The sequence below is a fragment of the Saccharomyces eubayanus genome, chromosome IV, assembly GCF_001298625.1.
Source record: "Saccharomyces eubayanus strain FM1318 chromosome IV, whole genome shotgun sequence".
In the NCBI taxonomy this organism is placed as follows: domain Eukaryota; kingdom Fungi; phylum Ascomycota; class Saccharomycetes; order Saccharomycetales; family Saccharomycetaceae; genus Saccharomyces; species Saccharomyces eubayanus.
Genome location: NC_030979.1, coordinates 346,887 through 373,178, shown reverse-complemented (window position 1 = coordinate 373,178; position 26,292 = coordinate 346,887). Strand labels below are relative to the sequence as shown.

Genomic DNA, 26,292 nt, shown 5'->3' with positions numbered 1-26,292 from the left:
GATGTAACCAGCTCAACTGAAGCAACTACTTCAACTGCCCAAACTAGTTCAGCTGAAGCAACCACTTCAACTGACACAACTAGCTCAGCTGCACCATCTGCTTCATCTGGCTCAACCGCTACGATTGGCCCAATCAAATCTGTTAATACAACCATTTCAACTATTCCAAATGCTTCGTCCAGCCTTGCTGGTATGTATCGTACAACCACTTCAAGTGACTTCACCACTTCAGTTGATGTAACCAGCTCTGTCGCTTCCACCACTTCAGTTGATGTAACCAGCTCTGTCGCTTCCACCAGTTCAGCTGACGCGACTGGTCCAATCACTTCTGCCCAAACTAGATCAACTGACGCAACCAGTTCAGCTGCTCAAACGACTTCAGCTGTTAAAACCAGTTCGATTTCTTCAATTACTTTGACTGATTCAGCTAGCTCAGTTTCCCCAATTAGATCAGTTGAGTCAACCACAACTCTTCATGCAAGTATTTCAACTGTCTCAACCACCTCTGTTACACTAACCAGTTCAGTCATCCCATTGACCACATCTAACGTAACTGGTTCAACTGCTTTAACGAGTTCAGCTAATCCAGATGCTTCATCTAGTCCAACAACTACGGTTGGTTCAACCATTTTGACTGACTCAAGCGCTTCAGCTGGCTCATCCACTTTGGTCGCCTCATCCACTACTAGTGATTTGATTGCATCAGCTCATACAACGTCTTCTACTGGACAAACTACGTTAGTCAACCTATTAACTTCAATCGCTTCAACTGCTTCAGTTCACCCAACTGCATCAAATGATCTAAGCTCTTCTGTTGGATCCACTTCTTCCACCGGAAAGGTTAACCCAACAAAATCTACTACAGCAGCAAGCACAAGAAGTACAGTTAAGCCTAATATATCAAGCGTTAAGAGCAACTCTGAGACACAATACAGATCCAGCAACTCAGCTTCTGAAATCGGTGCAACTCGCTCTACTGAATCTGCCTCCTATACAACTACCATTTCGGTAGATCAGACTAGTCTACTTACTGAAACTGTTTTGGTTGGTTGCTCTTCCTCAACTCATCCAATCGCTTCTGCTGACCGCACCTCGATTAAACCAAGCATTTCTACTATCTCTAGCGGATCAGCTGCTCATTCTACAACATTATTAACCTCAAACATTAACACGAACTCTGTTTTGACAAACTCGAACAGTTTAAGTCATTCTGGCACTACTGTTGTAGGGGGATCAACACTTTCAACTTCTCTTACATCGACAGCTACTACTACCAAAGCTCAAACAACTAAATCTTCTCCTGTCATAAATGTCAATTTTGAAGGGAGTGTCTCCGCGGCAGTTTCTCTAGAGAGTGCTTCTGGCGATTCAACCAAAACAGAATCCAGCCAGAACAAATCCATTCATTCAACCAAATCCATTACGACCACTACTTCTAACGCATTTGTAACATCTAAGAATCCCCTCACCGTCATTTCAACCAGCGCAGCCAGACCATCTATCACTGTCTCATCAATGATGGAAGGCAACGCAAACGTCCAGGTAGTAGGAAAACTGATGTGGCTTGCCGCCGCTCTTCCTTTAGCCTTGGTCTAATTCATCTCAGCATTTATTTCACTTCCCACATCAAAAAGAGAATCACTCATTTGTACTTACATAAACTACTATAGAATTTGCATTACTAGTACATAATTTAACTTATAGAACTTTTTTTTACCTTAAAACATCTGCATTACTAAGCTTTTTTGTATTCACTCATTGTGGTTTCATATAACCATAATCCGTGCTAACGTATTACACTGAGATATTTTTAGCTACCACGAAAAGAACGGTGAATAATCTGTCACTGTAAGGTCTCTCAGCATGCGGCATATGAAAACCTTAAATATGTCCTTGAAATATACAACGTTTCTATAAGCTCATTGAGTTACACACACAATGTTTACCCGCCCTTACGATCAAAATAGAGCGTAATAGAAGAAGCAAAAAGAGCGAAAATGAAAAAGTTTCCACCATTGAGAATTCAACTTTCAAAAGAAGCCAGTATTTGGATTAGTGCTACAATAATAAGTACCACTACAAAAGGCAATTGAATCCCAAAGAAGCATGTCTAGGAAAAGAGGTAGTAAGGCCAAGCCAATAGCTAAAGCAAACTTGAAAAAGGAAAATGATCAATTCCTCGAGGCCTTGAAGCTATACGAAGGAAAGCAATACAAGAAATCAATTAAGCTGCTCGACGCAATCTTGAAAAAAGATGGTAACCACGTTGATTCCTTGGCACTAAAGGGTCTAGATCTATTTGCTATAGGTGAAAAAGACGATGCTACTTCTTATGTGGCTAATGCCATTAGAAAAATCGAAGGCACTTCAGCATCGCCAATCTGCTGCCATGTATTAGGGATTTACATGAGAAATACCAAGGAGTACACGGAATCCATCAAATGGTTTACAGCGGCTTTGAATAACGGTTCCACTAACAAGCAAATCTATAGAGATTTGGCAACATTGCAATCACAAATTGGTGATTTCAAGAATGCCTTGATTTCCAGGAAAAAATACTGGGAATCATTCCTCGGATACCGTGCCAATTGGACATCGTTGGCTGTCGCACAAGACATTAATGGCGAAAGGCAACAAGCCATCAACACGCTATCTCAATTTGAAAAACTCGCTGAAGGAAAAATATCTGATTCCGAGAAATATGAGCATAACGAGTGCTTGATCTACAAAAATGATGTGATGTATAAAGCTGCTGGCGACATTCAAGATAAGTTGCAAAATGTTTTAAAGCATTTAAACGACATCGAACCATATGTCTTTGACAAGTTTGGTTTATTAGAGAGAAAAGCTTCTATTTATATGAAACTAGGCCAATTAAAGGATGCCTCGATTGTTTATAGAACTCTCATTAAAAGGAATCCGGATAACTTTAAGTACTATAAATTGCTAGAGGTATCGTTGGGAATCCAAGGTAACGATAGAGTTAAAAAGGCTTTGTACGCTAAACTTGAACAGTTTTACCCAAGATGCGAACCACCTAAGTTTATTCCATTGACTTTCATTCAAGATGAAGAAGAACTTTCCAAAAAACTGAGAGAATATGTTTTGCCCCAATTAAAACGCGGTGTTCCAGCAACCTTCTCTAACGTGAAATCTCTCTATCAAAGAAGAACTTCCAAGGTCTCTCCACTTTTGGAAAGCATTGTTCTTGAATACTTGTCTGGAATTGATGGTAAACAAGACCCGATTCCATTCATCTGGACCAATTATTATCTGTCTCAACATTATTTGTTCTTGAATGATTTTCCCAAAGCCCAAGAATATATCGATGCTGCTTTAGACCATACCCCTACTCTAGTTGAGTTTTACATCCTTAAGGCGCGCATCTTAAAGCACTTAGGATTAATGGATACAGCTGCAGATATTTTGGAAGAAGGTAGACAACTAGACTTACAAGATAGGTTTATCAATTGTAAGACCGTTAAATATTTCCTTAGGGCAAACAACATCGATAAGGCTGTCGAAATTGCATCTTTGTTCACCAAGAATGACGATTCTATTAATGGTATCAAAGACTTACATCTCGTAGAAGCTTCTTGGTTTATCATGGAGCAGGCTGAGGCTTATTATAGATTATACCTGGAAAGTAAGAAAACATTAGATGATTTAACGTCATCCAAGAATGAGGTAGAAAGCGATGAAAGCGAAGAAACCGCAAACGTTATTAAGGATAATCAATGGCTTGTTCACAAATATAAAGGCTTGGCGCTAAAAAGATTCCAGGCTATTCCTAAATTTTATAAACAGTTTGAAGATGATCAATTAGATTTCCATTCATATTGTATGAGGAAAGGTACGCCAAGAGCTTATCTAGAAATGCTAGAATGGGGGAAGGAGCTTTATACGAAGCCCATGTATGTTCGTGCCATGAAGGGAGCAGCAAAGCTTTACTTCCAAATGTATGATGATCATCTGAAAAGAAAAGCAGATGTTATTGACGACGATTCTGAAGGTAGTGGAAATAACGGGGCCAGTAGTAACAGTAGTCAAAAAAAGAAGGCTAAAAAAGAAGCTGCTGCCATGAACAAGCGGAAAGAAGCTGAAGCAAAGAGCGTTGCAGCTTACCCAACTGATCAAGATGACGATGTGTTCGGGGAAAAACTGATAGAAACTGCCACCCCAATGGAAGACTTCGCGGACACCTTTTACGATGACTACTCTAAACAAGCCAGAGACGATGAAAGAGATTTCGTTTTGGATTTTGAGTTCAACTATAAAGTTGGAAAGTTGGCGTTATGTTTCGCTTCTCTGAACAAATTTGCTAAAAGATTCGGCTCCACAAATGGATTGTTTGGTAGTATGGCTATTGTTTTGTTACATGCTACAAAGGATAACACCCGTTTTGATGCGATCTTGAAAAAAGTAGTTACGAAAAGTTTTGAAAAAGACTACTCTGAAGTGTTACCATTGAACGAGAGCTCTAACGACAGCTTTGATTGGTTGAAGTTTTACCAAGAAACATTCAATGGAAATGATATAAGAGGCCTACTATTCCTGTACCGTTATCGTGAAGAAGTCGCTTTGGAAGAACCTCGTTTAAAAGAAGCGATAATTAATAATCTTTCTCTTTTGGAACCTCACGCTCAAAACGAGGTTCTACAATACCAACTATAACGCATCTCCAATGTGTCGATAAACTCATAAGTAGCGTATATATATATATAGATGCAGATATATATACATATATGTGTTTTAATAGATATGGTAATAACACGCATATGACCTCCCTTGTAGCCGAACAACATACACCACCTCTATCATCCATTATTTAGGATGATCAATGTTTCTGCCTGCCAAAAAACTTGCTCTCCCATTTCGAACAAAAAACGAGATATATCTTTTTTCTCTCTTTGGGCGCAAGTTTCGGTAAAATATTTTTCCAGGTCGCATAGTTTGAAAGACTTCACTTTTTTTCCACTCAAGAAAACACGTTTGATAGAGAGATGTAAAGCCCATTCTCACGCATTCTAAGAAAACAGGCATTACTCCGGTAGAAATATACAGGCAACCACTTCCTCATCGGCAAAATAAAACTGGATGACCATTCCACACATGAATCACGCTGTATCGAAGAATAGCAAGAATAAGGTTTCAAATACAGTAAGCTCTACCCAGGATCAAAACGCGGTCAAGAAACAGCCCGATGAGGTCGTAGATAGTGGAGAACCTTTGCCTAAGAAATTAAAAGTGCCACTGGCGGGCTTCTCGATGGCATCCAATAAGGCTGACAATCGAGAATACGCTCAGGCAGCAGTCGGGCAAGTAGCATCAATGGAGCTTAAACCAGCTAGTGACATGGATCCCACAGCAGTGTCAGCAGCGTCAGCAGCGTCAATGTCCAATGAGGTTTTGAAACCGGAAACTCCCCAGGGGCCAATAATAATCGGTAAGAACACATCGACCGGCGTTTTCTATGGACCGTCCTTTACTAAACGAGAGTCACTGAATGCTAGAATGTTTCTAAAATACTACGGTGCACATGAATTCTTAGACACTTATTTGCCCGAAGAGTTGAACTCTTTATACGTTTACTATTTGATCAAGTTGCTGGGTTTCGAAGTCAAAGATCAAGCCCTAATAAGGAACATCAACACTATTGTTCATACAAGCACACCGGAAAATATACAGGATTCAGAAAATACAATATCCGCTACCAATGTTGAAGATCCCTTAGCAAAAAAGCAAACAGTTCGTCTAATCAAAGATTTACAAAGAGCCATTAATAAAGTCTTATGTACAAGATTGAGATTGTCCAATTTTTTCACTATTGATCATTTTATTCAAAAATTACATACCGCTAAAAGAATTTTAGTCCTGACAGGTGCAGGTGTTTCTACTTCATTGGGGATCCCTGACTTTAGATCTTCTGAAGGGTTCTATTCGAAAATCAAGCATCTGGGGCTCGATGATCCTCAAGATGTTTTCAACTACAATATATTTATGCATGATCCTTCCATTTTTTATAACATTGCAAATATGGTTCTACCTCCAGAAAACATTTATTCTCCCTTACATAGCTTTATTAAGATGCTACAAACAAAGGGGAAATTACTGAGGAATTATACTCAAAACATTGACAACTTGGAATCTTACGCGGGTATAAATGCTGATAGATTGGTCCAATGTCATGGTTCTTTTGCCACTGCCACATGTGTTACTTGTCATTGGAATCTACCTGGCGAGAGAATTTTCAATAAAATTAGAAACCTCGAGCTTCCATTATGCCCGTATTGCTATAAGAAAAGGAGAGAATACTTCCCAGAAGGATATAACAGTACCTCCGATTCCAATAAAATTAGTGGGACAGGAACGCAAGATTCTGCCCTAGCAAGGCCCTCGTATATACTAAACTCATATGGTGTCCTGAAGCCCGATATCACGTTTTTTGGAGAAGCTTTGCCAAACAAATTTCACAAGAGCATCCGTGAAGATATTTTGCAATGCGATTTATTGATTTGCATTGGGACAAGTTTGAAAGTGGCGCCAGTATCCGAAATTGTTAATATGATCCCAGCGCACGTGCCCCAGGTCTTGATCAACCGCGATCCTGTCAAGCACGCAGAATTCGATCTATCGCTCTTGGGGTATTGTGATGATATTGCAGCTATGGTAGCACAGAGATGTGGTTGGGCAATTCCCCATAAGAAATGGAACGATTTGAAAACTAAGAAATTTGACTGTCGGGAGAAGGATAAAGGGTTATACGTCATTACATCAGATGAACATCCAGGCAATTTGTAAATGGAATGCGGTTTCAGTTATATAGATGCACCAAAAATATATCGATATATAAAATACAGCAAATAGTTTCGTTCTTCTTTTTATTATAAAAGAGCGGTCGATCGGTTAATCAAGTTCTTTGTCTATTTTACTTGTACCGGGTGAAATGTTCTAGATGCCACCCATTTCAATAAAAAAATGAAAGATTGTGATAGAAGAAAAAGACTAAATATCTGCACCAAAACTGTAACTAGAATATTGATAATATACCATCCTACATTTACACAATCAAGATGGAGCATGCAGAGGGTGTTGGGTCCAAGAAAGGGGGTGGGGGTATAGCATCTGAATCTCAGTTTAAATTACAACGTAAAAAAGAAGTTGAATCTTTGCTCAGTAAGGGTGAAGAAGTACCATACACTTTCCAAGATGAACAAGACGATCAGGTGAGAAGCAATCCGTACATTTACAAGAACCATTCCGGTAAGTTGGTCTGTAAATTATGCAATACAATGCATATGTCGTGGTCCAGTGTCGAAAGACATCTGGGTGGTAAGAAACATGGGCTAAATGTGCTAAGGCGTGGTATTAGCATAGAGAAAACTTCCCAAGGAAGAAATGGACAAGCAGCCCAAGATTTCCAGCACCAACAAAAAATAATTGAAGCAAAGCAATCATTAAAAAATAACGGCATAGTCCCTGCGTCTAAAGTTGCAGCTGTGAAGGACCCAAAGACCGGATTAGTGGGTTTGGCTATTCAAGTAAACTACAACATCAACGACAAGGAATATGACGCTAGCCGAAGCGATAAACTCGGAATACCACCTCTCATCAGGATAGTATCTGGGTTAGAATTATCGGATCCAAAGCAAAAGGGCAAGAAGTTCTTAATCATTGCATATGAACCCTTTGAAAACATCGCCATCGAACTACCGCCAAATGAGATTACATTCGGAGAAGATCAGGAAATAGAGGCCAATATGGAGGGAGTAGATGAGCTGAATAGAAAATGTACTGTTTGGGATTCAATTTCAAGACTTTACTACATTCAATTTTTCTTCAAACAGGCCGAGGAAGATCAAGTTGCTGCTTGAATAGCGCTTCGAGTACCATAAATCTATTAAACAAAACAAATAGAGTGAAGGACCCATCGCTCTTAATTATTATCAAAGAGGTAATTCGTTACATACAGCTGTGAGGAAAGAATGCCAAGTTGCTCCCATAGGCGATGAATGCGGTAAGCTTGATTTTGTCTCCCCAATAATGAGAAAATAATACGCTTTTCATGCATCAAAACCACTGAAAGGAAAGCCCTGATAAACGGCAAATGGCCGAGTTCTAGTTTAAACTTTACAATGTAGAAGATTTATACGGCTATTTATCAAGCATCTGCATCATACGCACATTTTAGTCAGAATGCACTTTAGGCACATAAGCCCGAAAAATTGTGACGGTACTTGACAAACTTGAGAAAAAATAGAAGAGGAAGAATAAAAACGATTGGGGAAAGTACCAATAGGCTGCGCAATGATCAGGGCGTCGTCGATACTTAAAAATTGTAACTATAGGTACATACATTCCATTCATAGATGTTTACTGAATGAATCCAGTTCAAAGGATGGCAAAACCAACAATACAGAAGGAGCTTCAGCAGGAAAAGCGTTTGAGGAAGCTCTTGAGGAGGAACGTAGAGTGTTCGGTGAATCGTTCGAAGCTGGAGCAAGGGTTGAAAGCATGCGACACACTAATGCTAGCAAGATAATTGACAAGTATTACAACGGGCTCAGTGAGGATTCTAAGGGGACTAGATTCAAGAAAGAAAAAATTGTTTTTGATCATAGTCAAAGAGCTCAAAGGAAGCTTCCAAATAAAGATCATGAATTTTTGAAAGAAACTGCAGGCAGCGATTACGTGTACCAGGGAACCAATCCTTCTGCTGTTAGCGCTAAAACCATAAGTGAGCAAACAAGAACTTTATTGGAGAAGATATTCGATGAAGATAATGACGTTAACAAAAAGGATCGGGAATCAAAAAATCATGATCAGTACAAAGACTTTGCCACTGGAGTGAATCTGGCATTTGAAGAGCCAATCCCACACTTAAATTTGAAGTTTAGCGAGGAAGTGATGCAAGAAATTGGTAATAGGATCCGTTACCAAGCTACATTAGACCAGGTTTTGAAACCCCACACCGATTACTTGAAGGAAACTGTTCAAAGTGATTATGATCTTTTGGAATATTTAAAACGGTTGTTGGAAGCATATAAAAAAAGAGACAAAAATTTGGAAATAAAGATGAATTCAGAGTCTTCAAACATATTCGAGGATATTAGAGATGCTTGTATAAGTAAACCGAACGAGCTACCAAAACCATATACAATTACTTTGCCATATGTTATATTGAAATCGCTTACATCAAGTGATTTTGGTTTTCCATCAGATAGAAAATACATGTTGATATCTTATGTTTATAATGAATGCAAGAATAGTATGGATGTGTCTTTATACTTGACCATTTGTAATGTTGACTTCTACAATTTACTGATGCAACTGTTGTGGGAAAACTTCCAGGAAGTTCGTTATTTAAAACGTGTGGTCACTGAGATGAGCGTAAATGGTGTCATCGGGAATATCGAAACGGTGGATATACTTGATAAAATCGTCAAAGAAATGAGAAACCTAAATGAAGATGTATTTTTGGAAGCAGAAGCTGAGTATGATACAGTTGAGGGCACTATATCAAAAGACAACCAAATTGTAAATGTGGGCGTATTATGGAATAAAGACACGAATAGTGATTTACTAAATATCGAAAACTATCTGAAAAGTCTCAAAAAAAACTTAACTAGAGATAGGTAGTAAATTTTCCAACTCTTGTAAATAGAGTATATATTTTTGATATGTGCTAGCATTATATAATAGTAAAAGATTATAGAATTCATTGTCTTCGGTAGTCAGCCTGTCGGCTGGCTTTATTTTTGTATGGTCCGAGGCAAACAAAATGATTGAAAGAGCTCGAAAAATTGGCATATTTGAAATAATTAAAAGCCATACGTTAGTATATGTCAAAACCGACAATAAAAAGAATTATTGAAAAGCGTTTAAAAGACTGTTGGCAGAGCAGAAAGAACAGTTTTTTGAATTTTGCGTATACAGAGGCAACATTTGCAAGGGCTAGGAAAAAGTTAAGGGGAAGCAAAACATGCAGTTAAGTAAAGCTGCTGAGCTGTGCTATGAGATAACAAACTCTTACCTACAGATACACCAAGAGTCCCAGATAATATCAAGTACACAAGAAGCAATACGGTTGACAAGGAAGTATTTATTGAGTGAAATTTTTGTACGCTGGAGTCCACTAAATGGAGAAATATCATTCTCATACAATGGCGGGAAAGATTGCCAGGTATTACTGCTATTGTATTTAAGCTGTTTATGGGAATATTTTTTCATCAAGGCCCAAAACTCTCAGTTTGATTTCGAGTTCCAAAGCTTCCCCATGCAAAGACTTCCCACTGTTTTCATTGATCAAGAAGAAACTTTCCCCACACTAGAGAATTTTGTACTAGAAACCTCAGAACGATATTGCCTGTCATTGTATGAATCACAAAGGCAATCCGAAACGGCCATCAATATGGCAGATGCGTTTCGAGAATTCATAAAGATATACCCTGAGACCGCAGCTATAGTGATAGGTATCAGGCACACAGACCCATATGGTGAAACGCTACAACCTATTCAAAGAACGGACTCGAATTGGCCTGATTTCATGAGGCTGCAGCCCCTTTTACACTGGGACTTGACTAACATATGGAGTTTCTTGTTATATTCTAATGAACCAATTTGTGGGTTATACGGGGAAGGGTTTACATCGGTGGGCGGTGTCAACAATTCTTTACCCAACCCATATTTGAAAAAGGATTTAAGTGATATACCATTGCTTTTTGAATGGGAGATTGCCCACGCATTTGGCAAGAATGCAGCGGGAGAGCATGATCCTATTGTAAATACTTCACCGATATCTGTGGTGGATAAAGAAAGATTCAGTGAATACCAAGACGATTATTATCCTGGTTGGTATCTCATCGATGATACTATAGAAAGGGCCGGCAGGATTAAAAACTAAATACAGCTTTACGTAAAATAAATGATAAAAAGCCGATATTATTATTAATAGTTTTTCTGCTCATTGGAGCTATTTATTTTGTGTAATGTATATATACAGGGTCGTGAATCTAATATTATCAACTTGTTGATTTTTGCTACTGTTTCTATGGTGGTGCAGCCGCAACAATTAATCATGAGGTTTACCGTTAATCTTATCGTATAATCTAGCAGCATGGTAATTTATATTACTCTTCTGTACGTTATTTCTTTTCCCGAGGGCATTTTCACTGGTGCAACTTTTCAGTTCTGTCACCAAAGCGGCACACTTAGGGTTCATGTGGCCATATGAAGACCAGCATTGCAATAAATTTGACATTAAAACCAAACATTTGTTTGCTTCTTGTCTGATGATGGGTTTCTTCACTTTTAGTCTGGGTAAGGGAGGTAACCTATATACTGGTGGTTTTCCGGACATTTATGGATGGTTGTTAGTTTGAGCGGTGAGTGGCAGCGTCCCCCGATGTCCTTTTAGCCTGGTATTCTTTTTTCAGTATTCTTTTGGTGTACAACTTCAGAACTTTTGTTCAACTTAAAATACTAAAGGAAGAAAACCCGTATGGAGCCTTTTTTTTACCCGGAGATGGATCAACTACAAAAGCAAGACACACCTAGGTAGTGATTAGTATAATGTACAGAAGATAGCTTTCATGTTTACAGTAATGCAGTGGCGTGCTCTTGATACGTATGTACTGTATAAATAATTAATTAATTAGAGGGGGAGTGAAAGGAGACAAAGGCGACGAGGAGTGACCCACCAAAAATCACTAATATTCATTTTCCATCAAAATAAAGGTAACAATAACAAGAGGAAAGAACTTGGTTTGCTTTTAGAACCAATAACGAGCACATGGAGATAAAGTGAAGGAAGGAAGGGGGAGAGAAAAGGAAATATGGAGCACATAGCGGCTGCGGCTAGATAATCACCTTGGGGGGAAGACGACTTCTCCGGTTACGCAAGTGATCAAATCGTCGCTCTCAGTGTAAGCTCTTGCTAGGACGACGTACCTGCCAGGTGGGACTTCACCTGGAATTTCGACCAATTTCTTTACGTCGTATGAACCTGGTTCAATTGGGCAGGATAAGCCCTCGATGTCGTTGTCTTCCAGGGTTTGACACAAGTCGAAAGTCTGGGATAGCAGTCTGATATAACCTAGACGCACTTCGACTTCGACATAAGAGCCTTCTTCTATGGTTTCGAAGACCTCACCGTTGGCCGTAATGGTTAAGTTTTGGCCACGGACTGGTGGGTTAGGAGACAGATCAATCTCCTTAATTTCTAAGAGTTGCTTATCCGAAACATCACACTGGTACAGTGGTGATTCACCGCTAATTGGCTTGGAGTTTGGCGGAGGTAGTGCATTGAATATACTGATTACGCCTGCCTGAACTGCGGCTGTGTAGAGAAATAGCAAACCGAACAAAAGTTTTAAGCCTTGATTCATTGTGCGGGGAGGTGCTAGGGGAAGGGCGGTGGAGGTGATTAGACGCGAATGCAGATTATTTCCCTTGCCAGATCTGCTCTTTAAATACGTCGTATTTTTGTATAGCCCCTCTCTGACTACTGATTAAAGTTTTTATTATCCGGGATTCCCACCCTTTTTCGGTCGGTGCAAGCCGTGGGTGGTGACGTGATGGCACCGTGAAGTGTAATTAATGATAAATAATAATAATAATAATATAGTATATATAAGTAAAGGGAAAAAAAATTATAAAAGAGAAAAGGGACGTAAACATATATAACTGGGAAAGGGAGAAAAGACCAGAATACTCAATCATGAGATTTTCTTGTTTTTTTGGTTCCCTTTCTTTCGTCGTAAGACTATAGTGATGAAATGCTCTTTGAATGTGCTTGTTGTGTGTATCGTATCGTAGCAAATGGCATGACGGAAAGTTTTTGCGTGTATTTTGTTATTATTGCTGCTGCTGCTGCTATTGCTGCTGCCGTTAAACTTTCCATTCGTCGGGTTAGGGAAGGGCACGTCCTTGTATTACAAGAAATAGCCGGCTCTTTGGTTGTTGTGGTTGGCTGTTGATTCTCTTATGTAGTCATCGGGGACAGCAGAGAAGATTTTGAAAGTGGGTTCCAAATCCTCGTCGACCTTCATTACACTCGCGACGTTACCGCATCTATAACAGTAGTTTGGTGCGGACCAAACGGTGACGACATCCTTTTCAGGGAAGTGGTACTTGAACCCTTCCATCACCAGCTGGTGCGCCCTGGCGATCAGGTTGAGTCCGTTGACGTGGTTGAACTCTCTGGCGACCTTGCTGCCGAACAGCCAGCCGGCACCACGGGGGGAAACCTGCCAGGCTTCTACGTTGTCAGGGTCCGACCAAAGAAGGTCCGAGAACCCGCCCTCGTGGGGCACTTCTTGGGCTCTGGACAAGACTCTGATTTGATCGAGCATTCGAATCTCGGGAGATAGTCCACCGTGGACACATAGGATCTTGCCGTCGATGATAGCGGCTAGCGTCAGAAAGTCAAATACTTGACAACAGTACTTCCATACCGTGGTGGACCCGTACTTATTCAGGCATTCTTCGTAGAACCCGTACACTTGGGTAATTTGCCTGGACTCGTGATTGCCCCTCACCAGAGTAATCTTGGCCGGGTATTTGACTTTCAAACACATTAAAAGCGTGAAAGTCTCCAGACTGTAGTAGCCACGGTCCACGTAATCACCTAGGAAAATGTAGTTTATATCGTCCGGGAACCCGCCTGCAGTGCGGAAAAGCTCCAGCAGGTCATGGAATTGCCCGTGGATGTCGCCACATACCGTGACGGGGGTCTGTACGGGCTGGATGTTACTTTCCTCCATCAGAAGTTCTTTTACCATTTCACATAGTTGTTTCATTTCGTTTTCGGTCAGCGCCTGGCATTTCTTTATGGTCTCTAGCCATTCGTCGGGGCCTCTTGATACCATTGTTCTTGTTGTTGCTGCTATATATTACGGGCTTGAGCAGTAGTTCCTTGTATGTCGGATCTATAAAGAGCGAGGAGGGGATTCGAAGGATACGATAGGAAGAAAGAGAGGGAGAGTGAGGGAGAATACGGTATATACAGAAGTCCTTAAGCCGTGGGGAGGTAATGATAGTGTGCCGACAATGTATTGTCTTGTTTCTTTGCTCTGTTTTTTTTTGTCTCTGCCGTGTATGAATCTGCAAACCGTTTCAGCTCCATGCGGTTGTATGCAAGCATCACCGGGTTTTCACTCAGGGCCATATTTTTTTACTTTTTGCTGGCCTTCGTTCGACTCGATGAGTTTTACCGCTCCCACAAGAAAAGAAAACCTCCATTACTCATTACCCGCACGAGCAATACACATCACCTCCTACGTCAGAAAATCCACTCGCGCCGTCCGGCGTTACCCGCGGCTGTGCCATCCCCCTTTTTTTTTTTTAATTTTTTTACACTTTTTCTCATTCCACTTCTTGTTCTTTTTCTTTTTCTTTTTTTTTTCCCCTGCGTTGCTTTCCGTTTCGTCGGTAGGTTTTTTTGTTATTTTATGAACCGCCGCGGATTTGCGATTTTCAGGCCGACCCCCCGCGGCAGTAAAAAAAAGTAGCAACAACAACAACAACAAAAAAAAAAAAACAACAACGCGCACGCAACGGCCGCATAGGAGGCAATGGGTGGAAAGGCACGCAAGGGCCGTACAGGGGAGGGGTGAGCCCACGTTTGCGTTATTTTTTTTTCTCCGGGCGCTTCCCAGCCCTCCGCGCGTTGGACTCGACTGGACGGCTTGCGCGCACTCTCGCGCTCCCGGAACTTCGAATTAGTCCGGGGGGGGTCAGTTCCGGGCCGACACCACGCCCTGTTCGCACGCTGCTTGAGTAAAATATAAATCCGGGATTCCCCGATTCGGGTCATAGCCCGCGAGGCATTCCCGGATTCTTACTTCTTCTTTCGTTGCTCTAGTGTTTTGTGTAGGCGAAAAAGAGATCTGAAATAGCCGCATTGATTCTCGCTTGGCTGTCGCACAAGTCGGTAGTGGCTGTCGGAAAGCCCCCCATTCGATTATTGCTGAATTCGTCTTTTCCTTCCTTTCTGGTCCGTGGCTAACGCTCAAGATATTTCTAGATCGCTCTTTTCCTAGGGGATGTTGTTAGTGGTCTAGTTACTTAAACCAATTTCTATGTACGTAATGCGCTCTTCCCTCTTTTAGTCTATTGCCGCCTTTTAATTTTATTTTTTTTCGTTTCCTTTGTTTTCCTCTTCTGAAATTTCCTCTTGATTCATTTACTTCACACATTTCACAGAGAGGAACAGAAGAGAGGAAGGAAAAAAGAAAAAAAGCACCATTTCTTAAAGGTTAAAGCTGCATATGTGCGTTCTTTATTCTGTCTGTATTTCAAACCCGCATATTTCATATGTGTATATATATGTATATATATATATACTCAAATCGAAGGTTAAAAATATAAAGGGAAAATCGATTGCCCTGTAGCTCGGGTGTCGCTCTTGCTGTCTCTGTTTTATTTTCATGCAAAAGTGGTAATACTGGAACGCTTATTATAATACTCTTCTATGCCTGTATCGCCTTCATTTGCGTCGAGTATAGATTCGATAATATCTCATGAAGCCGTCTCTTTGCCAAGAAATCCTCCCTTTATAGATACTTCGAATAAAATGGGTAACCCAACGACTTCACCCCACGCCACCCTTCAACACTTAATAGATCCGCCTGTGTTGTCCAGCACAACGTCATCTTCCCGCTCCACCCTCAGTTCTGCGTTGAACTCGCCTCCACCTCCACCGTCGATCACTTCGTACTCTTCTTATAATTCCTCTGCATGCCAATCCATCACGAGTTCGCCCACAGACAACACTACTCTGCCACAGAGCTCGAAGTTCTACTTCCCTCATAGCCTCTCGCCTACCCCGCTGTCTTCCAACAGCTCAAGCCATGTCATCTTACCCCCCATATCTTCCTTCACCAATCTGATTACCGTGGCGGAAAGAGAATTCAATGGCAGATCAAACTCCCTGCATGCCAATTTTACAGCACCCGTCCCAAGAACCGTGCTGGACCACCAAAGACACGAGTTGTCACTGTGCAACCCCATCACCGCGGCTACTGTCAAGAACACTACGCCCTCGCCACCGGCCCAACACACCCAGCATATACTGTCCACTGTGGAAGGTGTACCGAGATCAAAATCAGTTTCTAGTCTGCCTGTTAACGGGTTTCCGGCACTGATGGGCAGACAGCAGCAGCAAAACACCGGTAGTAGCACTGCCTCGACCCTACCATCTATTCCTTCTCCATTAACCAATGAACACACTAACAAATATTCTTCGTCGCTCAGGGATTCGTCCAAGATAATCAAGCAAAGAAAGAAAAAGGAATGCCCCATATGCCACAATTTCTACGCCAACCTGTCCACGCACAAATCCACGCATTTGACCCCGGAAGACAGGCCTCACAAGTGCCCCGTTTGCCAACGTGGCTTTGCTAGAAACAACGACCTGATAAGGCACAAGAAACGCCATTGGAAGGACGAGTTCATGCAGATATACGCAAGGGATCCGCAAAGCAATAGCAATACTGACGATGCTGACGATACCCCGCACGTTTCCGCAACCAACGACGCCGACGATTCTGACGATAAATCGGCTGCTTTGGCCTCATCTTCTTCCGAGGACACGAAACTACTGAAGAAAAATCAATTAAGATCACTATACAAGATCAAAGGTGCCTTCAAATGCCCCTACAACTCCACCTTGATCAACTTAGACATGGAGGTGTACCCGCACAAGACCAGATCGCTTTATTTTGAGCCAATAAACTGCCATCAAACAGGCGTCTTTTCGCGCTGTGACACTTTCAAAAACCATCTCAAGGCCTTGCATTTCGAATACCCACCCAAAACCAAGAAGGAAGATAGAAGCATTGTGCCCGGAAAGTGCAAGCACTGTGGGCTACAGTTCCCCAACGTCGACGTCTGGCTGAACAAACATGTGGGAAAAGGATGTGGTTACGCATACCACTAGACGGGGCCTGCATATCACTACAAATTCAAATAAACAGACACACACACACACACAATCACACATACATAAACACTTATTTATTTTATGCTCGATTATACACGATTTTTGCTCTTCGGTACGCTACATTGCAAACTCTGCGCGGATTTGTGGAAATCAAACACCGGTTATGACACAAGTCGAAGCCTGCATCAGCTATACATCGTCGTGTGATAGCAAAAGGCACCTGGCCATCTTGCCCGTTTGTTCTCCGATCGTTTAGCTGCCGCTTGTACTTTTTTTTGCACAAGTCTGGACCCGACGGCTTATAAGCCCGTTGGGCTCGACTAATGGACCCATTTTTTTTAGCTGCCCCCACCTTATCTTTTCTTTTCTCTGCATCCGCCGCGAGTCCCTTGAAAGAGTCGCGAACCCTCGAAACAACGCTTTTTTTCACATGAGAACGTGGTCTGTGCGTAAATCCAGTCTTTGCGGCTCTCTCTCTTCATAGTCATCACATTACTGGCTTACTCCAATTGAAGGTTGTTCTTTCCGTCGTTCCTTCCTCTTTCTTTTTGACATCAAGCACCTGTAAAGAACGTTCGTCATGTACACGCACATGTGCAATTACATACATTCGTACATGTATATATTTATACATATATATAAATAGACACATATAATGCATTAGTGCAGCCAGCACAAACTATTCAAGGCAAGAAAATACAAAAATATCACAATCGCTCCAGAGCCATATTGAAAGAACGGCGGGAAGTAATATAACAATCACAAAAAAATCAGAGCGTGGAACGTAAAAACGTATGCTGATAGTATCATTCTTGGCTCTGTTTTGTTCATTAGTGTCGCAAACGGTTTACTGCGATGTGGCCATTGTGGCACCGGGACCTAATTCTGTGTACGATTTATCCGGCTCAGGCCAGGCCACCGTTAACGTAAAATGGATGCATACAGATACTACTCCACAGGAGAAGGATTTTATCAAGTATACGTTCACTCTATGTTCAGGCACCAATGCGTTGATCGAAGCAATGGCTACGTTGCAAACGCTCACGGCAGCCGAGTTGGCAAGCGATGAGTACAGTGCAGTCATTGAAAACACTGTCGGGACTGACGGTGTCTATTTTATTCAGGTCTTCTCACAAACGGCAATTGGTTACACCATTCATTACACCAATAGGTTTAGACTGAAGGGGATGAAAGGTTCTAAAATGGCTAATCCGAGTATGGTAACCATAGCACCAGTGCCGCAAACAAGAATCACTACGGGGGACCTGGGTGCCACCATCGACTCCAAAAGTTTTACCGTCCCTTACAACTTGCAAACTGGTGTCGTGAAATACGCGCCCATGCAACTACAACCAGCTACAAAAGTGACGGCAAAGACATGGAAAAGAAAGTACGCAACCAGTGAGGTGACGTATTACTACACTCTAAGAAACTCTATTGATCAGCATACCACCGTGACTCCAGGGTGGTCCTACGTACTGACGGCCGATAGCAACTATGCCACGCCGGCCCCTATGCCGGCTGATAATGGTGGTTGGTATAATCCCCGTAAGCGACTTTCGTTAACCGCAAGGAAGGTTAATGGCTTACGGAAAAGGCTATGAGATAACGAAAATACATATACAAAAAAAAAAATGGACACAATAAAAAAAAAAGAAATCAAAAACATGAGCAAAGTTATATGTATATTCATTCATATTTCTGTTTTTGCTCACTTGTTGGGCCGTTTTCAATTCGCCCTCCCTCCTTCCAAAGTAATGTAACTTTATATTTATAATTGAAAAAAAATAATGTGGTATAATAATATAGTATTAGTTGTAATTCATATTCGTGTTTCTATTTAGTACATATGTAGAAACATATAATCTAAATATGCTATGATAATGGGATATGATGCTTCAGAGACAACACAAAGATTAGGATTTCTCGTTATGATCTTCCTCTTCATCGGCGATGGCGGAAGAGTCCTCCTTGTCGTCCTTGTCGTCATCCTTCTTCTTGTTCTTGGAGAATTTGGGCAAGTTTTTCTTTCTATGACTGTTGAACGATCTTGATCTACCGCTGAAGTTTTTAGATTTGGAAGCTTCTCTTTGCAGGTCAAACTGTTTCTTGGTCAAAACACTTAGTTTCTTACCTTCATATGACAAGATTTCGTTTGACTCATCGTCGTTGGAGTATGATTTCAAAAAAGTTTCACATTCTGGGATTGTTTTGAACTCCACCAAAACCGTACCGTTGAATTTTTTGTTCTTGTGATCTCTTCTCAAACGCACTTGGTTGATTTCGCCCAGTTTCTGGAAAAACGTTTCCAGGTTTTCTTGTAACTCAGGAATCTGTGAAGCTTCAACGTCTTCATGTGGCAAATTCATCACAGCCAAAGTTCTTTGGTTTTGCTCGATTCTTGCATTCCTAGCAGCAGTCAAATCCAATGGAACACGCCTCTTTACGTTTTCTCCGTCAGCAGAAACCTCCAAGATCTCGGAACTGCGTAGTACTTCGATCACTTTATCCACTGGTCTATATTTCTTCATACGGTTGAATGTGGCAATGGTACTGATGGGAACCCAGCCATCGTTTTTCTCCGCAGTAGTACGTAAGAACCTGTCGTAAGGGAAGTTAAACTCTGAGAAGTAGAATTCCACTTGCTTCAAACATTGGTCCAAGACTTCTGGTGTAAATTCAATTACGGCGAATGAATTGCGTCTCGATTGTGGTCCCTCCGGTTGTTCTTGTTGTGGTTGTTCAGACATTGCTTTTCCTTCGATGCTATTTCAACCCCCAACAGAAGCAATCAGAATTCAACACTCAAAAAAAAAACCCCTTGTTACGAGATGGGATGCAGTGTTTGATCTGATTATAATTCGCATTTTTGAGATTTTGCGATGAGGTTTGGCTGAACGGTATACTGGGGCGAAAACGAAAAATTTTTCACAGTCGCGGGTTGCGATTCGTGGACAATGATATTCACCGTACTGTTTTTTGTTCTGTTGAGCCTATGGTATGATGCTAGAGGGCTATATAGGAAAAGTGGGAATAGAAATAAAGGTTGGTGGAGGGTGTGGTGTTAATGATGATGCCCTTCTGAACGGCTAGAGCAGAAAAACAATGAGTGTGTTGGGCAAGATCTTGTACTACTTGAGAACCGTGTTGGCCGTACTGGTGCTTTCAGGCTGCGGTCTTTATGGTGTAGTGGCCTCTATCTTTTGCACGTTAATCGGTAAGCAGCATTTGGCGCAGTGGACGACTGCCCGTTCCTTTTACTATGCCATGAAACTGGTGCTCGGCCTTGACGTTAAGGTCACAGGCGAGGAGAATCTGCTTAAGAAGCCTTATATCATGATTTCCAACCATCAATCCACTTTAGATATCTTTATGTTGGGTAGGATCTTCCCACCTGGTTGTACGGTTACTGCCAAGAAGTCGATGAAATACCTCCCATTTTTGGGTTGGTTCATGACTTTGAGTGGTACTTATTTCTTAGACAGGTCCTGTAGGCAGCAAGCCGTGGAGACTTTGAATAGAGGGTTGGAAAACGTTAAGAAAAACAAACGTGCCCTATGGGTTTTCCCTGAAGGTACCAGATCTTATACAACTGATTTGACAATGTTGCCCTTTAAGAAGGGTGCCTTCCATTTGGCGCAACAGGGACATATCCCCATTGTCCCAGTGGTTGTTTCTAACACCAGTACTTTGACTAATCCTAAATATGGGGTCTTCAACAGAGGTTGTATGATCGTTAAAATCTTGGAACCCGTTTCTACTGAGAATTTGACCAAGGATAAAGTCGGCGAGTTTTCCGAACAGATTAGAACCCGTATGCTTGATACATTGAAGGAAATCGGTTACTCTCCAGCTATCAACGATACCACCTTACCGCCAGAGGCTCTCAAGTATGCTACTCTTCAACAAGAAAAAAGAAAGGCTGCTATAAAGAATGGGTCCGTGCCTTCTGATGACATGAACGAAGACGTTAGTGTCCATCACGAAGGGTCTTCCATGAAGAAGATGCATTGAGCCACATAGTTTTAGGAACATATATAGACTAAAAAGGTGTATTTATTTCTCAAAACACAAATGACTGTATGAATAATAGATCTCAGTACTATACTTAATATGCTACTGCGTGCGAAGTGATCCATGAAGAGATATTATTTTTTGGAAAAATTAAAATCAATTTTAGTGAAAATGTATAAATGTGAACATGTGCGAAGGTTATGGTTCTAATTGGAATAGAATGAGAGATATAAAGAAAAATAACTAAATAATCCTGTGCATACTTTACTGTCCTTTTTTTTTTAATTCCTTTTTTTATATTTTCCCACCTCCCCCCAATTAATTGTTTTATTAATATCTGTTACAATTTGTTTCTGTATTTATATCAATTCTATTATTTTGATTTCATTTTACCATACATACGATTCCGCGTTTGATCTGATATGAAAATGACAACAACTTCGACCACTAATGTAAATGGTAAAGCTACCCCAGCTTTAAAGACTACTTTGTCCACTTCAAATTCAAATTCAAATAGCCCACCTACTGCTCTTCCCCAAAAACCTAAATTGACAGGCTGGGCGCAAGCTGCTGCCAAAGCCCTTCCAAAGCAGCAGCAGCAGCAGCAGCCACGAAGAGATGATTCCTCGTCACCACAGCCAGGTAACGGAAAGACTAAAGCCACTGTATCCACCACGCCGTCGACTAACACTAAGGGAAGTTCCAGCGTTAATGGATCGTCCACGAATAAGAAATTCAAAAGAGCCAATAAACAACCCTATAACAGAGATGAAGTCAGGTCTTACATGCACAAACTGTTTCAAGACTACACCACAGGCGAAATGAGTCATTCAGTCAAGACTTATAAACAAGTACTGTCTGAAACTGCAAGCGGGAGGGTTTCTACGGCCACCGACTGGGGCACTGTATCAAACAGCAAAAATAAAAACAAAAAGTACGGCTGTTTGACTGACATTGCTAAAATTTTGAAGAATTAATGAGAAAGCTAGTCGTTGACCTTCGGTGAGTATAAGAAGAAGTCAAGCAAAAAACTAAAGTATTATTTAAATAACACGAAAAAGAAAACGAAAAGGAGGAAATATATATATATATATATATATATATGTATTTCTCGACGCCAATAAAATCTATAATCTATAACGTCCAAAGATGCATACCATGTAAAAACGCCTTGTTTTGCTTCATTTTCCCGCTTGATGGTTTATTTGACTTTGCCTTTCCAAATGTTAGCGGCTTTACATCATTCCGGAAATTAATCCCAGTGTTTCTTTTGCCCTACAAGAAAAAAAGTAAAAGTGTAGATATTATAAAAGATAACAGGAGGAGAGACAGCCGAACTATAAAAGGCTACACCGGTACTTTTACGGAGAGTACTCCTCTTTGATATCATTCCTACACCAACAAAAGTTTTTCCAAACACCCCGACTATGGCTCTATCAAAGGTAGAGCATTGCCTGTCGTATCATACGCGCTTATTGTTACCCCATGTTCTATCCCTCAAATCGTCACACCGTATTGCATACATCTTCTCACTATTATCTGCAGTCTCGGCCGGCTTYATCACTTTGATATCGCTTTATTCTCAGCCATGGCAAAACCATTTGAATTACTCTTCGTGGCAAATCAATACCATCGCCAGTATGACTAACTTGGGGATGTACCTGACACCGCCGATCCTCGGGATGATTGCCGATTCTCACGGCCCCATCACTTTGAGTCTGCTTTCCATCATCGGGTTTATACCCAGCTATTCGTACCTGGCTTATGTCTTTAATCATCCGGAATTATCCCTTGAGGGGAATAGTGACTCATCGTTCAATCTGTCAATATTGTGTTTCGCCGTCATAGGTATATCGACAAGTGCCTTGTACTTCAGCGCACTGTTGACGTGCACGAAGCTGTACCCTCACACGAAGCTATTATCCATTAGTCTGCCCACCACGTGCTACGGGATATCTTCAGTAGTGGGGTCTCAGTTATTAAGGGTCCCGTGGTTCTGGTCCTATAGAGCACAATCTTCTTCATCGTCCGCTAACGACCTGAACCTGGGGAGGGTATTCCAAACGTTTGCATGGGTTTACGTTATTATCGGGTTACTTGCATGGATAGCCACCAGTGTGGTGTCGCTATTGCATTTCAACGAAGAACAGGATAACCAGAAACGGCTGGATGACCAGACTGATGCCGAGCAGTTGCCGTTATTGGAACAAGACAGCCACACCCAAGACAAGTTCGCGCAAACAGTACTAAGAATTTTCAGCGACCCTGTGACGTACATTCTGGCGCTGTCGATTCTACTATCCTTGGGGCCATTGGAGATGTTCATTGCCAACATGGGATCTCTAACCAACCTGCTGGTCCAAGTCGATGCGCCCGCCTTGTCCACGAAGTTACTGTCCACTTATGCGCTCTCCTCCACTTTTGCAAGACTACTCACGGGCATAGTGGCAGATTTCCTCGCCAAGAAAAGAATATCCATCAAATGGATCCTGCTAACGCTGCTGTCCCTCGGGCTCTGCGCGCAGTTGACCTTGTTCAAACTGGTCTCCTCGAAGACGGTGTCGTCCTGGGGGTTAGTGCCCACAGGATCGCTGGTCGGAATCATCTACGGTGGGCTGTTCACCGTCTATCCGACATTGGTGTTGTTAGTATGGGGCGAGCGCTCGTTCGGGACCGTCTACGGCAGCCTGCTCATTGCACCCGCGGTGGGCTCTACGATATTCTGCATGCTGTATGCGAAAGTGTACGATTCCGGCTGTACAGACAACGCCGGAGACCTGCGGGGGTCGGCATGCATCTCGGTTGTCTACAAGTATAGCAGCATTGCATTCGTTGCATCCATCGTCCTTTCGTCAGTGGTATTCTGGAAGTTGAAACGTAAAAATCTAAGGGTATGAGTGAAAAGCCGTTATATCCACTATCAAAATTCATAGCTCATATATACGTACATACATAATGTCAATCAATTGCACTTTTGTTTTTTTTTACCCTGCTCAGCTTGCCGCTGAAGTCCTCCCGGTAACCATTACATTTTAAATAATTGTAGAAAAGTAAAAAAGTAAAAAAGAAAGAACTCCTCATAGGGGGCTCGAACCCCTGACATTTCGGTATCCTTGCCTAAGCAAATTGCTTAAAAGCCGAACGCTCTACCAACTGAGCTAACAAGGATGAGTTCTTCAGAGAAACAATCCAAACACAGGCCTACATAACCAGCACCCCCCTCCTCCTCCATGGCTGCAACACTAACTGCTCGAGCCGGCGATCCCAGCACAGTCGAACCCGCAGACCGCTCGAAACTCGAAACTCGAATCCGCGTGCTGGGCAGTTTAGGACCCTGTTCCGCGCATACTAAGTCGGCCCACGCTGACTCTCCTGGGCTTGGCTTGGCTTGGCTTAACTTACCGTAACCCCATTTCCGCCTGAACCGTCCACACCACGTCACACTGAAACAAACTAAAACAAAAAAAGCAACGCGAACGCAACACAAAACGCATAAAAAGAAAAGACGCGGCCGCCAAACGCGAAAAATATAACGCCAAAAAGAAACGGCCGCGGTGTCGCTGGCCAGCTGGGACCTTCTTTGGTTGCCACGTTTATTTTTATCTCAAATGCTGGAAAAACTTTTTTGCTTTTGTCGTCGTTTTTTGTTTTTTTGTTTTTTTTTTTTTTTTCGATCTGAACAGCGCAGCAATTAACAAACAAATAAACAAAAAACACACGAGAGCAGACACAGAACCCACAGCCCGACCGGTAATCAGCAAGCTGGTGCTCTCTCGCGTTGTGTTTTCTTTTTTCTCGCCGACCTGGCATTCTTGTTAACATATATATAGCAGAGGTTTCGCATTGTTGTCGAAACTTTGGTATTGTTGTCTTCTTTATTTTTCTTCAGTCTTGTGGTTGTTGCTTTGTTTCTTCTTATTCTTGTTCTCAGGTCTTTGACTTTGAAATCGTTCATCAGACGTGCAAACTACTCTACATTCGCTAATTTTCTTCTTCTGCTAAAATAAAATATTTTGTTAAATATACAAACAAGATATTATCAGCACAAGACAAGACACAACAACAAATAGTACATACATAATCAAAAATGAAAGGTTTAATTTTAGTCGGTGGTTACGGTACCAGATTGAGACCTTTGACTTTGACCGTTCCAAAGCCTTTGGTTGAGTTCGGTAACAGACCAATGATTCTGCACCAAATCGAAGCCTTGGCCAACGCTGGTGTCACAGATATTGTGCTTGCCGTTAACTACAGACCAGAGGTCATGGTCGAGACTTTGAAGAAGTACGAAGCTGAATACGGTGTTAACATTACTTTCTCCGTGGAAACTGAACCATTAGGCACTGCCGGTCCATTGAAGTTGGCTGAAGAAGTCTTGAAGAAGGACAACTCTCCATTCTTCGTCTTGAACTCCGACGTCATCTGTGAATACCCATTCCAAGAACTAGCAGACTTCCACAAGGCCCACGGTGGTAAAGGTACCATCGTTGCCACCAAGGTCGACGAACCTTCCAAATACGGTGTCATTGTCCATGACATAGCCACTCCAAACCTTATCGACAGATTCGTCGAAAAGCCAAAGGAGTTCGTTGGTAACAGAATTAACGCCGGTCTGTACATTCTAAACCCAGAAGTCATTGACTTGATCGAAATGAAACCAACCTCTATTGAAAAGGAAACTTTCCCTATCTTGGTCGAAGAAAAACAATTGTACTCTTTCGACTTGGAAGGTTTCTGGATGGATGTCGGTCAACCAAAGGATTTCTTGTCAGGGTCCGTTCTTTACTTGAACTCCTTGGCCAAGAGACAACCAGAGAAGTTGGCCACCGGCTCCAACATCGTCGGCAACGCCTTGATCGACCCAACCGCCACCATCTCCTCCACTGCCAAGATCGGCCCAGACGTGGTCATTGGTCCTAACGTCACCATCGGTGACGGTGTCAGAATCACCAGATCCGTTGTCTTGTGCAACTCCACCATCAAGAACCATGCTTTGGTCAAGTCCTCCATCGTTGGTTGGAACTCCACTGTTGGCCAATGGTGTCGTTTGGAAGGTGACACTGTCTTGGGTGATGACGTTGAAGTCAAAGACGAAATCTACATCAACGGTGGTAAAGTCTTACCTCACAAGTCTATCTCCGATAACGTTCCAATGGAAGCTATTATTATGTGAGTTAGCTAAACGAACTGTAATGAATGTAATTTATATCACTCAACTGTTTTTTGTTTGTTAATTTTTATTTTTAACCGACCCCTTCCCCCATCCACGCCTAATCCTTTATAAGAAGAAGAAGAAAAAGAATACTCGATGTAAGCATCGCTTATTGTCATGTCTT

General features: G+C 41.8%; 15 protein-coding genes and 1 non-coding gene across 16 annotated transcripts; 11 read left to right on the top strand and 5 right to left on the bottom strand.

Moving 5' to 3' along the window:
* Positions 1 to 2,106: 2,106 nt before the first annotated feature.
* Positions 2,107 to 4,674, top strand: NAT1 (peptide alpha-N-acetyltransferase complex A subunit NAT1; the record flags this gene model as incomplete). The annotated part of the gene is made up of 1 exon (XM_018364236.1): positions 2,107 to 4,674. One exon carries the CDS (start codon positions 2,107 to 2,109, stop codon positions 4,672 to 4,674), a length of 2,568 nt encoding a protein of 855 aa, XP_018223037.1.
* A 423-nt stretch (positions 4,675 to 5,097) lies between these two features.
* SIR2 (NAD-dependent histone deacetylase SIR2) lies at positions 5,098 to 6,801 on the top strand (the record flags this gene model as incomplete). Its single annotated transcript, XM_018364235.1, has 1 exon — positions 5,098 to 6,801. The coding sequence occupies one exon, from the start codon at positions 5,098 to 5,100 to the stop codon at positions 6,799 to 6,801; it is 1,704 nt and encodes a 567-aa protein (XP_018223036.1).
* A 272-nt stretch (positions 6,802 to 7,073) lies between these two features.
* PRP11 (spliceosome assembly protein PRP11) lies at positions 7,074 to 7,874 on the top strand (the record flags this gene model as incomplete). Its single annotated transcript, XM_018364234.1, has 1 exon — positions 7,074 to 7,874. One exon carries the CDS (start codon positions 7,074 to 7,076, stop codon positions 7,872 to 7,874), a length of 801 nt encoding a protein of 266 aa, XP_018223035.1.
* Positions 7,875 to 8,307: 433 nt separating this feature from the next.
* On the top strand, positions 8,308 to 9,639 carry MTF2 (Mtf2p; the record flags this gene model as incomplete). Its single annotated transcript, XM_018364233.1, has 1 exon — positions 8,308 to 9,639. The coding sequence occupies one exon, from the start codon at positions 8,308 to 8,310 to the stop codon at positions 9,637 to 9,639; it is 1,332 nt and encodes a 443-aa protein (XP_018223034.1).
* A 343-nt stretch (positions 9,640 to 9,982) lies between these two features.
* FAD1 (FMN adenylyltransferase) lies at positions 9,983 to 10,903 on the top strand (the record flags this gene model as incomplete). The annotated part of the gene is made up of 1 exon (XM_018364232.1): positions 9,983 to 10,903. The coding sequence occupies one exon, from the start codon at positions 9,983 to 9,985 to the stop codon at positions 10,901 to 10,903; it is 921 nt and encodes a 306-aa protein (XP_018223033.1).
* A 168-nt stretch (positions 10,904 to 11,071) lies between these two features.
* Positions 11,072 to 11,359, bottom strand: MRP10 (mitochondrial 37S ribosomal protein mS37; the record flags this gene model as incomplete). Its single annotated transcript, XM_018364231.1, has 1 exon — positions 11,072 to 11,359. The coding sequence occupies one exon, from the start codon at positions 11,357 to 11,359 to the stop codon at positions 11,072 to 11,074; it is 288 nt and encodes a 95-aa protein (XP_018223032.1).
* A 505-nt stretch (positions 11,360 to 11,864) lies between these two features.
* On the bottom strand, positions 11,865 to 12,386 carry NPC2 (sterol transporter; the record flags this gene model as incomplete). Its single annotated transcript, XM_018364230.1, has 1 exon — positions 11,865 to 12,386. One exon carries the CDS (start codon positions 12,384 to 12,386, stop codon positions 11,865 to 11,867), a length of 522 nt encoding a protein of 173 aa, XP_018223031.1.
* A 546-nt stretch (positions 12,387 to 12,932) lies between these two features.
* On the bottom strand, positions 12,933 to 13,868 carry SIT4 (type 2A-related serine/threonine-protein phosphatase SIT4; the record flags this gene model as incomplete). Its single annotated transcript, XM_018364229.1, has 1 exon — positions 12,933 to 13,868. The coding sequence occupies one exon, from the start codon at positions 13,866 to 13,868 to the stop codon at positions 12,933 to 12,935; it is 936 nt and encodes a 311-aa protein (XP_018223030.1).
* Positions 13,869 to 15,472: 1,604 nt separating this feature from the next.
* On the top strand, positions 15,473 to 16,939 carry STP4 (Stp4p; the record flags this gene model as incomplete). Its single annotated transcript, XM_018364228.1, has 1 exon — positions 15,473 to 16,939. The coding sequence occupies one exon, from the start codon at positions 15,473 to 15,475 to the stop codon at positions 16,937 to 16,939; it is 1,467 nt and encodes a 488-aa protein (XP_018223029.1).
* A 797-nt stretch (positions 16,940 to 17,736) lies between these two features.
* On the top strand, positions 17,737 to 18,546 carry KNH1 (Knh1p; the record flags this gene model as incomplete). Its single annotated transcript, XM_018364227.1, has 1 exon — positions 17,737 to 18,546. One exon carries the CDS (start codon positions 17,737 to 17,739, stop codon positions 18,544 to 18,546), a length of 810 nt encoding a protein of 269 aa, XP_018223028.1.
* Positions 18,547 to 18,858: 312 nt separating this feature from the next.
* LHP1 (tRNA maturation protein LHP1) lies at positions 18,859 to 19,692 on the bottom strand (the record flags this gene model as incomplete). Its single annotated transcript, XM_018364226.1, has 1 exon — positions 18,859 to 19,692. One exon carries the CDS (start codon positions 19,690 to 19,692, stop codon positions 18,859 to 18,861), a length of 834 nt encoding a protein of 277 aa, XP_018223027.1.
* A 355-nt stretch (positions 19,693 to 20,047) lies between these two features.
* Positions 20,048 to 20,956, top strand: SLC1 (1-acylglycerol-3-phosphate O-acyltransferase SLC1; the record flags this gene model as incomplete). Its single annotated transcript, XM_018364225.1, has 1 exon — positions 20,048 to 20,956. One exon carries the CDS (start codon positions 20,048 to 20,050, stop codon positions 20,954 to 20,956), a length of 909 nt encoding a protein of 302 aa, XP_018223026.1.
* A 422-nt stretch (positions 20,957 to 21,378) lies between these two features.
* PBP4 (Pbp4p) lies at positions 21,379 to 21,933 on the top strand (the record flags this gene model as incomplete). The annotated part of the gene is made up of 1 exon (XM_018364224.1): positions 21,379 to 21,933. One exon carries the CDS (start codon positions 21,379 to 21,381, stop codon positions 21,931 to 21,933), a length of 555 nt encoding a protein of 184 aa, XP_018223025.1.
* Positions 21,934 to 22,383: 450 nt separating this feature from the next.
* On the top strand, positions 22,384 to 23,853 carry MCH1 (Mch1p; the record flags this gene model as incomplete). Its single annotated transcript, XM_018364223.1, has 1 exon — positions 22,384 to 23,853. The coding sequence occupies one exon, from the start codon at positions 22,384 to 22,386 to the stop codon at positions 23,851 to 23,853; it is 1,470 nt and encodes a 489-aa protein (XP_018223024.1).
* Positions 23,854 to 24,029: 176 nt separating this feature from the next.
* Positions 24,030 to 24,124, bottom strand: DI49_1008. Its single transcript has 2 exons — positions 24,087 to 24,124; positions 24,030 to 24,066 (listed from the first exon to the last, which is right to left on the bottom strand). It is a non-coding gene; the product is annotated as a tRNA-Lys (tRNA).
* A 919-nt stretch (positions 24,125 to 25,043) lies between these two features.
* PSA1 (mannose-1-phosphate guanylyltransferase) lies at positions 25,044 to 26,129 on the top strand (the record flags this gene model as incomplete). The annotated part of the gene is made up of 1 exon (XM_018364222.1): positions 25,044 to 26,129. The coding sequence occupies one exon, from the start codon at positions 25,044 to 25,046 to the stop codon at positions 26,127 to 26,129; it is 1,086 nt and encodes a 361-aa protein (XP_018223023.1).
* Positions 26,130 to 26,292: the final 163 nt, after the last annotated feature.